The sequence below is a fragment of the Macaca thibetana genome, chromosome 8 (assembly GCF_024542745.1).
Source record: "Macaca thibetana thibetana isolate TM-01 chromosome 8, ASM2454274v1, whole genome shotgun sequence".
NCBI classification, from domain to species: domain Eukaryota; kingdom Metazoa; phylum Chordata; class Mammalia; order Primates; family Cercopithecidae; genus Macaca; species Macaca thibetana.
The window spans coordinates 20,566,284-20,581,046 of NC_065585.1; the positions used below are offsets into that span (position 1 = coordinate 20,566,284).

Genomic DNA, 14,763 nt, shown 5'->3' on the forward strand with positions numbered 1-14,763 from the left:
CATCTCTCTCGGCCTTCACAGAAATGAAGAGTTAAAGACTTGCTCTGGATTAGGCTTTGGCTTAAGGGAATGTTGTAGCTGGTTTGATCTTTTGTCCCAACCACTAAAACGTTCTCCGTATCAGCAATGAGACTGTTTCACTTATCATTTTTGTGTTCACTGGAGCAGCACTTTTAATTTCCTTAAAAAACCTTTAGTTTCCTTTGCATTCACAACTTGGCTAACCAGCAGAAAAGGCCTAGCTTTCTGCCCATCTTGGCTTCCAACATGCCTTCCTCACTCAGCTTAATCATTTCTAGCTTTTGATTTAAAGTAAGAGATGTGCAACGGATTTAAAGTGAGATACATGTAACTCTTTCTTTCACTTGAACACTTAGAGGCTATGGTATGGACATTAATTTTCCTAATTTCAGTGTTGCTGTGTCTTAGGGAATAGGGAGCCCTGAGGAGAGGGATAGAGGGAGAGGAACTACTGGTCGGTGACAGTCAGGACACACACATTTATGGATTAAGTCTGCTGTCTTATATGGGCATGGTTTTTATGCCCCCAAACAATGACAATAGTAACATCGACGGTGACTGATCACAGTTCACCACAACAGATAGACTAATAATAAAAAAAAGTCTGAAATCTTGCAGGAATTGCCAAACTGAGAAACAGAGACAGGAAGTGAGCCCATGGTGTTGGAAAAATGGTGCCCATAGACTCGCTCAGCACGGGGTTGCCACAAACCTTCAATCTGTAAAAATACAGTATCTGCCAAGCACAATAAAACAAAATGCAGTAAAATAAGGTAGGCCTGTGTCTGACAACTGTCAGGAAAGAAGTCTCCTAGCTACCCCTTAAAGGGCAAGTGATTTCTAAGCCTGAGGTCTGGGACTGAAGAAACAAAGTCTATCTCTCAGAAGGCAGTCATCATCATAATTCTCGCCTACCTTGTAGCAATCGTATCTCTCATAGGAGGTGCCCCCAGGAGAGTCAGGGAAGATGTACGGCTGTGGATGCTGACAGAACCAGAATTCTTCCTCAGCCTCCTTCAGCAGCTGGGTGGCCTTCATCATATCCTTTTCATTCTTATGTTCTTCAAACCGGGCTCTCATCAAACAAGCAAAGTATCGGTATTTGTCTCTTAAACCAAAATGATTTTGAAGATTAGAAATGTTACCTACTCACATGGTCAGAGTTGCTGTCTGACAGGAGGCTGCACTCCTGACACCTTCTGGATGGGCAGTGGGCCTCCCCCAACCCTCCTAATGGAGCAGCCGTATCATCATGGCTGCTTCCTCTAGAGCCCACCAAACAGCAGCAGCAAAAAATAATGTATTAAATATATACCCTAATCATTTTTCTCCTCTTACATCCAACAATGGAAAGAGGATTTAAACAAAAAAGAAAAGAGAATTCGCAAGAGAAACGCTATAACCTCTGTAGGATCATTCAACATTCATTGAATGACAACTTCCATTTCCTTCTATCCTGTGCTAGTCACTATGCTAAATTCTGGAGATACAAAGATGAATAAGAAAGGTGTTACTTGGCAGAAACAGTACTGCTTAGCTCATACAGAGCTGGGTTTGTATCCTGACTCTGACACTAGCTGCATAACCTTAGGCAAGTTAAAGTCAAGTTCTAAAGAAACTGGGCAAAGACCAGCTAGGAGGTTTGGACAGTAATCTAGGACACAGATGACAAGGGCCTGAAAGTAGAGAGCTGTGATGGTGACAGGAGACATGAGAGACATTTAGAGACATTTAGACTTCCTGGTTATGAGAAGAGGCTCTCCAATCAGACTGTGTAGAATCTTAGCTCTGCCACTGCTAGCTGTGTAACCTGGGGCAAGTTAATGTCTTCTGGCCAGGTGCAGTGGCTCATGCCTATAATCCCAGCACTTTGGGAGGCTGAGGTGGGTGGGTGGGTCACCCGAGGTCAGGAGTTCAAGACCAGCCTGGCCAACATGGCAAAACCCTCTCTCTGCTAAAAATACAAAACTTAGCTGGGCATGGTGGTGGGCGCCTATAATCCCAGCTACCTGAGAGGCTGAGGCAGGAGAAGCGCTTGAACCCGGAAGATGGAGGTTGTGGTGAGCCAAGATCACGCCATTGCACTCCAGCCTGGGCAACAAGAGCGAAACTCCGTCTCTCGTAAACATTCAATAAGATAAACACACTTTAAAAAGTGCCTGGTACATCCCAAGTGTTCAATAATGTCAGTTACTAATATCATACTAGAAAGAGAATTTACAAAAACCAGTGTCGAATTATACATGGTGTATGAGTATGTGTGTTATTGGCAAAGAAGGAGCAAATACTTGAGATCAATTCTGAGACTTAAAGCTCAGTAACTAAATTACTAATAATACCATTAGTGGAGGCAGGAAATTTGGGAAAAGAGTCAGAATGGGGAGTGATAGGAAAACAAGTTTGATTTCAAAGAATTTAGATAAATTGAGTTTGAGTTTGAGAGAACAGTTGGTGATCTTTTCAAATTTTTTTTATTATTATTATTTTTTGAGACAATGTTTCACTCTTGTTGCCCAGGCTGGAGTGCAATGGGGCGATCTTGCCTCACTGCAACCTCTGCCTCCCAGGTTCAAGCGGTTCTTCTGCCTCGGCCTCCCGAGTAGATGGGATTAAAGGCACCCACCACCACACCTGGCTAATTTTTGTATTTTTAGTAGAGACGGGGCTTCACATGTAGGCCAGGCTGTTCTCGAACTCCTGACCTCAGGTGATCCATCCGCCTCAGCCTCCCAAAGTACTGGGATTAAAGGCGTGAGCCACCATGTCCGGTCAACAGTCGGTGATCTAACAAACAATTTGAACTACAGCTCTAGAGACAAATGCGCACAGGTGGTGACTCAAGTCCCAGCACTAAATGAGGCTGCCCAAAGTACATACAGCAACATAGTAAGCCTAGGATGGAACCACAGAGAACAGCACAATGAGGGCAAATGGAGGAAGAAATTAAGGCAAGGATTGAGAAAAAATGTCAGATCTAAAAAATGCTGAGCCATAGCTGTCATAGTAGCTAGTTTATATCATCTTCCTCTAGGACTATGGACTTTAGTATTCCCAGCTGTAGTTCAGTATTGCTTGAATTCTTTTCTTTCATGTTTAACTTTTTTTGACACATAATAATTGTACCTATTTATGGGGTACATGTGATATTTTAATACATCCATATGATGTATAATGATCAAATCATGATGATTTGGATATTCATCACCTCAAACATTTATCATTTGTATTGGGATACCTGAATCCTGGATGGCTCAACTTCCTTCATCATCGATTTGTTTACATGTCCATTTTCCCCACTAATCCATGAGCTGCTGCAGCTCAAAAATTGATTACTAACATTTATATATTTAGCATAGAGCATAGAATCTGAATTGCAAATTCTGTCAAATAAATAAATAAGGAAAACTCAAGGAAGAAACTAACAATCCCATCACATTGTACTTGGCCATCTTCCTGCCAAATCAAGAGAAGTATGTCAGTGACTTTCTAATAGTCACATACATGCAATCTGGGCTTCGAGAACACCCTCTGCAATTCTTCCAGGCCTAATCCATTTTCCATGGAGTTTTTTCCCAGAAGCCCTTCTTATAAAATAGGTCTGGGGAGTTCTAAGACTGGAGTGGAGGCCTGGCACTCACACATCTTGGGTTGTCAGCCCACCCTGCATTGAATTTAGGTTATTAAAATCTACAGATTTTAACACTATGCTCTAACACTAGTCTCAGATGGATAGAGAAGGAAAGAGAATTATGTAAGAGGTGAAAAAGATGTAAAGGTAATGAAAAGGACTAGATGAAGCTAAAAAGAGAAAAGCTAATGGGAGGGGTGGACGAATGATGATGATTTGGAGTAAGACCTAAATTTTAACCCTGGCTCAGACACTTACAAACGCTATCACCTTGAGCAAGTTACTAGCTGTACTTACCTCCTTATCTGTAAAATAAGCTTAAGATAATTCCTAACTCCTAGAGTTTTGCTGACTAAAGAAAATAACGCATAGCTTACTGCTGTTAATATTGGAAAGCAGAAGATCGTGAAGAAAACGATTATTTAGCAAGCGCTGGACCCATGACAATTACAATTTTAGGCGTATTCCTTTATTTCACTTAATCTTCCTGCGACCCTCTGCGCTGGTCCTGCGTCCGTTTCACTACACAAAAAGCTGAAGCCCAGACCCGATAAGCAACTCTACAAGATCTCCCGGCCATGGGTGGCGAAGCCTGGATTCGAACCCGGGTCTAGGACAGGATTCTGTGGCGCGAGAGGCCACCTTCCAATTCCGTCCCGAAATCCTTGAACCTCCCGGTACCCAGTGGCCTCTCCACCTCCACGGGGCCCCCAGGGTCGCTTTCCCAAGTCCTGGGTCCCCATCCCTTACCTGTGGACGCACCACGACTCCAGGTGGCGCAGCGCCCGCTTATAAAGCCGCAACACCTTCTGCTGATGGGTCAGGTAGACCCCCGACACCGATAAGGCCATCACTGCGCTGACCTTCCCCGGCCGCGGGGACAGCCGGGAATCCGTAGGCCTGCGGCAGCTGACGGAACAACGCCAGCCGGAAGGGTGGAGCAGCCGGCGGCCACTTCCGCTTCCGCCGGGGAGGTCTCCCATCCGCGGTCATGGGTCGCTTCAAGTTTGTCGGTAAGAGGAGCGTTTTCCACGCCCTTGGGTCTTTTTGACTTGTCCCGGGCGTCGGTCACCAAGGTCACAGGACCCAGGAATTGCGCCCTCCGGCTTTGTAAGGGTTGAAAGGGCCGCTCAGTGGAAAAGGGCGCGGGGAGGTTTCTGGGTGCTGTTAATGTTCTGGTTCTTGATCTAGGTCCTGGATTCACGAGGGTGTGTTTATTTGTAAAAATTAACAAGCCAAGCCGTACAGTTATGATTTTTGTGCTCTTTTCAACATCTGTAATGTATTCTGTTTTAAAAAAAGAGAGAAAACTCCAAAAAGGCCAATCACTGTGTTCCCATTCATCCCACGTGCACCTCCCGGCCCTTGGATGACCGCTTTTAGGGACCAATTCACTCAACCTTTCATTCGTTCATATCATAGTTAATGAGCGCCTCAAGTGAGCCTGGCACTGGCCTAGAAACACAGGGCACAAAGCTCTCAGTTCTGCTGTCATCACCATCTAGTGGAGAAACTAGAGAACACAAGTAGTGGGGAGAAAAACAAAATCTGTACTTGGCAAGTACAGTGATCCAGTCAGTATCAGTAGAACAAGAGAGCGAGAATGCTGCCGGGATTTCAATGGGCATGGTCCTCGTCTTTGTGGGGTTTCCAGCTACTTGAAGGTGGGAAATGACAGCGATCACACCTCTGCTTTAGCACGGTAATGCTGATAGCTATTATGTAGCTTTTGTGGGAAATAGGGAGAGGTAGGGAATCACTTCAAGACTTAAACAAGGGTAATGGAAAAGAGAGAGAAATGGAAGAGATGTGTGCAGCATTTAGCAGTCGAGTGTTCATGGCCGGTAGTAGAGAGTGAACAAAGATGACTCAGGGTTTGGAAAAATATTGAAATATGAAATGGAAGCATGACTAGTTTGGCGGTGAGGAGAGGTACCCAGGTCCATTTGGGTTAAGTTTGAGATAATTATAGGACATCCAGGTAGAGCTATCTGGGCAAGTGGGAATGTGGTCTGGCAATCAAGAGTTAAGGATTATACATTTACATCTGAGAGTTATTTAAGCAGTATTTTTTTTCAAAGACATTGTGCTAAGTCCTGTGGAACCGTAAAATCTAGTGGTGCAGTTTTCAGACTGGAGACCTAAGACCTATGTACTGTACAGTCAAAAGCAAACGCAGGAAAGAATATGTTAAGTGCCAGGAAAAAGGTTTTGAAATTGCTGTGGGAAAGCCTGGAGTAGGGATTTGGGGAGGGGTCCTCAAATAAGACATTGCCGTGTCTTAGCCTTTCCATCCTAACGTTTGATATAATTGATGAGGGAGATGGAATAAAAAGCCATGAAGTCCTCCATAAAGAAAGGCCACATAACTTTTTAAAAGTGTGTTTATGTTATACAACTAAATCCTTGCCTCAAGTTAATGTTTTAAATCCATCCTCCATGTAGACTCCATTTTGGTGTATCCAAAACTAAAATCAGCTACATGTTTCTTTTGCTTCAAATCTCTCATTTATTCTCCTCAGGATAGTCTAAGTACTTTGACACCATACAAAGCCCTTCTATTGTCCAGTCCTGCCCACTTTTCTAGCCCATCCCTGGACTGCTCTATGAACACTTGTGCATGCTGTTTGTTACCTCTGACAAGGTTTTTAGAGTGGCAGTTTGGGGCCAAAATATTCCCTCTGTCCACCAACCCTGTTGCCTGTCTGCCTACCTGCCCTGCCTACCTACCTACCTTATTCCTTAAAACTTATACCACATTATTTGTAATTAAATATGAGTCTGTCTTTCCCACTAGATCAAACTCTTAAGGCAGATACTCTGGTATGGTATTTATATTTTTTTCCTAGGGGCGTAGTACAATGACTGTTTGGGCAAGTATGAATGAGTGGCTTTAATGCTAAGATGATAAGAAAATTAGTAAAGGGATTAGCACCAGATAAAATAAGCAAGAAAAGACTTCTTAGAGAAGGAGACTTTATTGGAATAAATAATTGGAATAAATTTTTTCTGCATAGTCTCCTTTAGCCCCGCTCTCCTAAAGTAACCATATTAAAAGTTTAAAGTATAGCCTTCCCTAATTTTTTAATAGATTGTTATGCAGATTCATAAAAATACAACATATCAAGGTTTTTTTTTTTTTTTTTTTTTTCCTTTTTAAAACAGAAATGAGATTGTATTATGCATTCTATCCTTGGTATATGACTTACTCTGATATTTAATCTTTCAGTTTGTGTCATTTAAAAAAATTCTGTCCATGAATCGCTAGACTAAATTCTTAGCCTAATAATGAGTTCTGAACAAATACTTTGAAAAACACCATATTAAATCTCTGGAAGATTGGTCCATGAACAAGCTTCACATGGGACAATTGCATGAAAAACTAAACCAGTATTATGAAAATTACCTTAGATTTTGGTTTAAGACAGCTGACCATTATAATTCTTTCTACAGTTCTCTCTTTTCTACTTGCATAACAAGTGACTGCCCCTTAGAACTATACCCCAACAGTGGGGGTTTTTGTTTTGAGACAGGGTCTTGCTCTGTCACCTAGGCTGGAGTATAGTGGCTTAGATCATGGCTCCAGCATTGACCTCCTGGGCTCAAGTGATCTTCCTGCCTCATCCTCCCAAGTAGCTGAGACTAGAGACGCTCACCACCACACCAGGCTAATTTTTTTTTGTAGAGACAGTGTCTTGCTATGTTGCTCAGGTTGGTCTTGAATTGCTGGCCTTAAGCAGTCCTTCCACCTCCACCTCCCAAAGTTGTGGGATTACACATGGACCCACCGGCCAGCATGAGAATTTCTTTTTTTTTTTTTTTTTTTTTTTTTTGAGACGGAGTCTCGCTCTGTTGCCCAGGCTGGAGTGCAGTGGCTGGATCTCAGCTCACTGCAAGCTCCGCTTCCCGGGTTTACGCCATTCTCCTGCCTCAGCCTCCCGAGTAGCTGGGACTACAGGCGCCCACCACCTCGCCCGGCTAGTTTTTTTTTTGTATTTTTAGTAGAGACGGGGTTTCACCATGTTAGCCAGGATGGTCTCGATCTCCTGACCTTGTGATCCGCCCATCTTGGCCTCCCAAAGTGCTGGGATTACAGGCTTGAGCCACCGCGCCCGGCCGAGAATTTCTTTAGCCCAACTTACACTCTTTTCTTTCTCCACAAGTGGAATTTTTTATATTCTATTCCCTGGGTGTTATTTACAAACTCTTCCACTCTCAAAAATACTTCTGCCTGCAACTATTATATGCCCAAATTTCTACTGCATTGATCTTAGATTAATTACATAGTACACAAAAAAATGAGAAATATCTGTGCAAGAAGAAAATGCAAAATACAAACAACAGTGAAAATAAAAACATCACATTCCATTCCTGATATTGTTTAGATATTTGTCCCCTCCAAATCTCATGTTAAAATTTGCTGTCCAACGTTAGGGTGGGTCCAGTGGGAGGTGTTTGGGTCACTTCCCACCATCCATCTCAGGGGGTTGGATCCCTCATAAAAGCCTTGATGACCTCCCTGTGGTAATGAGTTCACACTGGTTCCCCTTCCCTTTCCACCAGGGTTGGAAACTTACTGAGATCCTCCCAAAAGCAGATGCTGGTGTCATGCATCTTGTACAAGCTGCAGAACCATGAGCCAAATAAACCTCTTTTCTTTATAAATTACCCAGTCTCAGGTGTTCCTTTATAGCAATGCAAAAGCAAATTAATATAATTCCTCCAAATCACACATAACACTTCCATATCTATCTTTCCAGATCTTCTGTAGGCATACCAAACAAAATAAGATCATACTGAGGCTACTCTTTTGTAATCTGCTTTTTTCAATCACAGTCTCCACCTTTCTATTTCAGGAAATTTTCATCTTAACTAATACCAAAACCATACTCAGACTTTTCCTGTTGTTCCAAAAATGTCCCTTGGTGGTCATGTCCAAAATAGTATCCCATTTAGAGCCACACATTTGGTTGTTCCTTAAGTTTTTAAATCAAGTGCAGAGGTTTGCAAACTTTTTCTTTAAAGGGCCATATAGTAAATACTTTAGACTTTGAGGGCCATGTGATCTCATTGCAGCTATTCAACTCTGCCCTTGTGTGTACTGTGATGTAATAATAAATACATATTTGTTCTGTGCTCCCATTCCTTTGTGCACAACTCCTGAAACCTTTGGAATCTCCTAAGTGCTTTTTGTATGCTACTAAGATGACTGATGACTGGGGGCTCCTGGATAGCCTCAGGATGGGGGTTTGCCTAGGAAAACCAATCATGTGATTAGAGAGTTGGAAGTTTCAGTCCCTCCCACCCACTCCCACCTCTGAGGAAGGGGAGAGGAACTGAAGGTTGAGTTGTTCACTAATAGCCAGTGATTTAATCAATCATACCTACATGGTGAAGCCTCTAAAAACCCATACATGTCTCTTATGTGTCTCTTCCACATGGTCGTTTTTGAGCTGCGATATAATGAATGGGTAATAAGTAAAGGGCTTTCCTGAGTTCTGTGAGCTGCTCTAGCAAATGATCAAACCTGAGAAGGGGGTTGTGGGAACCTCTGATTGTAGCCAAGTTGGACAAGTTGTGGGTAACCTGGGAACCTACTGCTTGTAATTGGCATCTGGAATGGGAGGAGTCTTGTGGGACTGAGCCCTTGACTTCTGCCGTCTGATGTTATCTCCAGGTAGATAGTGTGAGAATTGAGTTAAATTGTAGGTCACCCAGCTGGTGTCAGAGAATTGGTTGTTGGGAGAGGAAACCCCACACCTACGTGTTGTCAGAAGTGAATCTTCACACCTGTAATCCGAGTACTTTGGGAGGCCAAGGCGGGAGGACTGCTTTAGCCCAGGAGTTCAAGACCAGCCTGGGCAACAAAGTGAGACCCATCTCTACTTAAAAAAAAAAAAAAAAAAGAAGTATTCAGAGTATTGTGAGTATGAGAATACAGTTTTCCTATCTCACACCTTGTCATTCAAAAGCAGGTGATAGACAGTATGTAAGTAGGTGTGGCCATGTTCCAGTAAAACTTATGGTCACTGAAACTTGAAGTTCTTATAATTTTGATGTGTCACAAAATATTATTTTGATTTTTTTCAACTATTTAAAAATGTAAAGTCATTCTTAGCTTAGAGGCAAACAAAAGTAGGCAGTGGCTTGTGGGCCTTAGTTTACCAACCACTTGATCTAGCGCATTTCTTTTTTTAATGGCACTGACTTGCCAAAGCAGCTGGGCTAATTGTCCCTGTGAAATAAAAATAAAATTCTAAGCCCCCTAAACTGGCTGAACGGACCCCCCTTCTTTGGCCAAGTAGACTCCAGAAAAACATGAAAAACAAATTCCCAAACATGATAAGATGGTCATGGTCTCCTTCCTTACTAACAAATACCAGACTTTTTTCCTAAAAGTTAAACAGAAACCAGCCTTGGAAAAACAAAGAATGGAAGACTTGCTCCTCTGCTGACTTCAGCCAACTGCCTGACATTGTGACCAGCCTCCCCTCCTTTTTTGCAGTTTCACCATGACAGCTGACCAGTTTCACGAGGCATTCCTTCCTGTACTGAGGGCAGTCACCACCCCCTCAGCCCTCATCAAGGCTACCAAAAAAATACTCCTGAGATTCCCCTCATTGTATATGTTTCTCATTCGATTTAGGCCCTTTGCGCCTGTCCCCTCACTCAGCATCTTTAAGCCAGTTGATTGACCTCCTATGAGATACTTTTCTCCTCCTCTTCTAACCTAACCATAATTTACTGTAACCTCCTTAATGTAACTACCATTTTGCATTTTTTTTTTTTTTTTGAGACAGAGCCTCACTCTGTCGCCCAGGCTGGAGTGCAGTGGCGCCATCTTGGCTCACTGCAAGCTCCATCGTCCGAGTTCATGCCATTCTCCTGAGTAGCTGGGATTACAGGCACCCGCCACCATGCCCGGCTAATTGTTTGTATTTTTAGTAGAGAGGAGGTTTCACTGTGTTGCCAGGATGGTCTTGATTGCCTGACCTCGTGATCCACCAGCCTCAGCCTCCCAAAGTGCTGGGATTACAGGCATGAGCCACCGCGCCCGGCCCCATTTTGCCTTTAATAGGAGATTTATGCACCCAAAGACTGCGTTGTCTTTACAGACACTCTTCTCTCACCTATATAGACTTAAGGGAGACCCCCTTACCCACTGATGGATCCTGTCTGAAAAATTCTGCTGGCTTCCATTGTGCAGCCTATGTGGTGGTCTCTGATGGGAACCACTGAATCAGGCCCCCAGCCAACTGCCCGATATGCCTAACAAGCAGAATTAGCATCCCCTCACTTGGGCCTGCCTCTGGCCAGGGATGAAATGGCTAATATTTATACAGACAGCTTGTATGTCTTTGGAGTTGCCCGTGATTTTGGCATGCTCTAGAAACAAAGAGGATTTTTTTACTTCCTCTGGACAACCTTTTAAGAACAAAGACTAGGCCAGGTGCAGTGGCTCACGCCTGTAATCCTAGCACTTTGGGAGGCCGAGGCAGGTAGATCACTTGAGGTCAGGAGTTCGAGACCAGCCTGACCAAGTTTAGGGGGCTTTCACCTGTGGAGACATGGTGAAACCTCATCTCTATAAAAAACACAAAAATTAGCCAGACGTGGCGGCACGCACCTGTAAGCCCAACTACGAGGGAGGCTGAGGCAGGAGAATCACTTGAGCCTGGGAGCTGGCGGTTGCGTTGAGCTGAGATCGCACCACTGCACTCCAGCCCGGGTGACAGAGTGAGACTCTGTCTCAGAAAAAAAACAAAAACAAAGACTGTTTTGTTTCTCTTAGATGCCATTCAGGCTCATTGAGCCCTAACCGTTGTCATTGTCTAGGGACATTTCTCTGACAAAACAGAAGACAGCGAAGGCAACCTCCTAGTGGATGCCACAGCTAAAGCTGCCACCCTGCAAGTGGCTCCTTGCCAAGTTATATGTATTCAACCCACTTCTCCTCCTCCCCTTGCTCTTCTTCCTTGCTCTCCTCCCCATCTGAAGACCTTTGCAGACTCATTTTCACAAAAGACAGTCTTGGAGTCTTGAAGAGGGAAATGGATTAAACAAAATTGCACTTCCAATCCCCATACAAAATTACAGGAAGGTCCAAATGGACATCCATTCCTACCCAGCACCCTGCAAAGACAAACAACCTTTATATGTAATCTAACCCATTGGAATCCAGACAAAGTGATTCAGCAGGGTAGACAGTACTACTGTTGGTGACTCTCTCCAGCTCTTGCCCCTCAGCTATATAAACTTTGCAATATCTGCCCTCAGTATAACCCAGGTGAACTCCTGAAGCTCCCTCCAGGACAATTTCCTCTCCCCTAGGGTCCCTTAACCATGTGACAACTTGATTTCATTTAGTTGCCACCATCCCACAGATTAAATTTTGTTCTTCTAATGGTTGATGATGTATTCTCATTGAGGTAAGTCTTCCACCTGTAAACAAGCAACAGCCGTGGTGGTGGCCGAAATGCTGCTTGAGAAAAACCATTCCTCTCTAAGGTGTTCCCACTGAATTCCACAGCGATAGAGGCACTCATTTTACCTGCCAAATACTAGAACAAGTTTTTAAAATGTGCCCTTTTATAGCACTTTCACTGTGCCTGCTCCCCCCAGTCCTCTGGGCTAGGTGAACAGTCTAATGGGATCATTGAAAACCAGCTGGCAAAAGTTACACAAACTTAACCTTTCCTGGCCTAAAGCTCTCGCATTAGCCTTACTGATGCTGCAGTCCACTCCCACCAGTAAATGTCAGCTCTCCCCTTTTGAAATTGTTACTGGTTGGTCTGTGCACTTAGACCAGGAAATATTTTCTCCTGCCCAATTACAGGAGGGAACTTTAGGCTTATTGCCAGGGGCTTGTTCAAGCTGTAAAGATGAATCACTGCAGGTTGTAGAATCTTTTTACAGCTTCCCCGACAGGCCATAAACTCCAGTATTACTGCCTCCAGCTTGGTGATGACAAGTAGTGGAAGAGACATCAGTTAAAATGCTTCCTCCAGCCTACTGGATGGGTGCTATTAATTAATCCTTGTGCTGCTAAGTTACAGAGACCTGACTCCTAGTCGCACATGTCTCATCTGAAAACAACCCCTGCTGAAACTTGGAAGTTGGTGCCGGTCTCTACACGAGACTTCAGTTAACCAAAGCCTGTCTCTAGACCCAGAAAAAGGCAATAGTCCACATAAACTGCTTTCGTGACACCCAGGGCCAGGACTGTATTCAAAGACACTGGGTCTTTTACTTAATAATTTGCCTCTATCTAAACTAATAGAATTTGTTCCATGCCTTTCTACTAGATAACTTCAATGTGTAGTTAGCTACCTGTGTGCTTCCTCTTCCTGTCTTTATCAGAACTGAGCAGGGCTTGTGACCCTGCACGCCTGAGGACATCATTGTTCTGTTCCTGCAGTGAGGTATTCTCTTACTTAAGGTCAGTCCCTAAAGTTTGTCAGATAATCTCCTTGGATTTATATGGGATTTATGGTTTTTCCCTTGGTTCAGTTTTCTGAATTGTTAAATGGCTGTTCCCTCCGTTCCTTTTACTCTTATACCCATACTGTCCCCTTCCCCCCTCTGTCTTGTCTCAATGCAGAGAATGGCATGATAACACTTTAGTTAAGCTGTCCCAAATGTTGCTAGTAGAAGGAAACCTGTTGGATTGCTGGATTTGCCAACAATTTCCCTGATCCATTCATGATAGATATGTGCCATTGGTAATATCTGTCACTGACTTCTCAGATGTCCCTAATTCACCACTTACCCAGACCAACCCCTTTCCCTGTTGACTTTCCAGGTCCAATTGCTTCAAAGCCCAGATGTTGTCACCCCTTGTTTTGATTTGTCCTGTGTTTGAGACTGAGTCTTGCTCTGTTACCCAGGCCGGAGTGCAGTGGTGAGATCTGAGCTCATGGTAACCTCCGCCTCCTGGGTTCAAGCAACTCTCCTGCCTCAGCATCCCAAGAGCTGGGATTACCTGCCACCATGCCCGGCTAATTTTTGTATTTTTAGTAGAGACTGGATTTCACCATGTTGGCCAGGCTGGTCTTAAACTCCTGACCTCAAGAGATCCACCTGCCTCGGCCTCCCAGAGTGCTGGGATTACGGGCGCGAGCCACCTCACCCGGCCTACCAGGGGACCTTCTTGACCTAAGAACTACTGGATAGACAAGTGTCATCTACATCAGATAAATAAAGTTAAAAATATATCCCTACAGTGCCCACAATATTTACATTTAAAATAAATGAGTGGATTCTGGAAAGCTTGCAAGAGAAATGGCCCATGCTTCAGTTTGGTGATGTCAGCGCTCCTCATGAATGCATCTGCTGATTAAGACACCCTCAGGAGTATCACTTGTGCCCCCCATTCAGGCTCTGTGTTTGTATGTGGCATAGGGTCTGATCCACCCGCACAGCTTTGGGCACACTGTTGCCTTGACAGCCTACAGTTAGAAGGTTCCTGCTTGGTGGGATATTTTGTAACCCCCATATCCTTCCACAAACTTACAGAAGGACCCCCTTTCTCTCCATTATTAAACTAAAAGGTCTGTATTGGCAGGGTATGAAGATGATACAGATCAAAGCATCCTGGGAATATTAATTCCAAGTGTTGGGATTTATGTCAATAAGGATATTATTTGAAAAGTCTCTGCTACTATTAGTCAGATTGTTGCAGGATTTAGGGGGATGAGAGAGACCTCAGGTTGAAACAGGAGAATCTTTTATTGAGTGCACTCAGGCCCAGCAGACTCATGTCCAAAGACTGAGCCCGGAACAAAGCCAGCACTTGACTTTTAATACACACTTCACAAAAGGAGGTGAGCTAGCTTGAAGCAAGCTTACAGTGGTGTGAAAGCAAGGATACAGAGGCAGGACAAACTCAGGATTGCTCATGACCGTTGCCAAGCAACCCAGACGTCCGTTATCTAGGTTTGTCTAGGCACGGGCTTATCCCATAACCTTCACTATGGTGCCCAGGCAGCTGCAGTTCAAGCCTACTCAGGCTTCTCATGACCTTTGTTATACTTCTTAGATACAACAAAATACTTGAAGTTACTAGTTACAGAGAACAAGAATCTATAAACTCATACCACAAAACAAAGGAAAAT

General features: G+C 43.8%; 2 protein-coding genes across 50 annotated transcripts in view; one reads left to right on the forward strand and one right to left on the reverse strand.

The window, feature by feature from the left end:
* The window catches only part of TATDN1 (TatD DNase domain containing 1), a 233,945-nt gene that overhangs the window by 180,899 nt on the left and 38,283 nt on the right, over window positions 1-14,763 (forward strand). The window contains exon 2 of one of the 3 annotated variants that reach the window (XM_050801710.1): window positions 4,609-4,662. In XM_050801710.1, the coding sequence (XP_050657667.1) occupies window positions 4,641-4,662 (22 nt within the window). In that variant the 5' untranslated portion in view covers window positions 4,609-4,640. Of the gene's footprint in view, window positions 1-4,580; window positions 4,663-5,223; window positions 5,352-14,763 lie in introns of those variants that run through there. The other 2 variants (XM_050801709.1, XM_050801711.1) reach the window with 2 other exon arrangements.
* Window positions 1-14,763, reverse strand: part of NDUFB9 (NADH:ubiquinone oxidoreductase subunit B9) — a 576,062-nt gene that overhangs the window by 5,534 nt on the left and 555,765 nt on the right. For 13 of the 47 annotated variants that reach the window (XM_050801726.1, XM_050801739.1, XM_050801731.1 and 10 more), the window contains exons 2-3: window positions 4,400-4,578; window positions 937-1,129 (exon numbers count right to left, since the gene is read on the reverse strand). In XM_050801726.1, the coding sequence (XP_050657683.1) occupies window positions 937-1,129; window positions 4,400-4,500 (294 nt within the window). In that variant the 5' untranslated portion in view covers window positions 4,501-4,578. Of the gene's footprint in view, window positions 1-936; window positions 1,130-4,399; window positions 4,579-9,932; window positions 9,937-10,216; window positions 10,221-10,799; window positions 10,804-12,263; window positions 12,268-12,745; window positions 12,750-14,014; window positions 14,019-14,137; window positions 14,142-14,763 lie in introns of those variants that run through there. The other 34 variants (XM_050801743.1, XM_050801763.1, XM_050801748.1 and 31 more) reach the window with 10 other exon arrangements.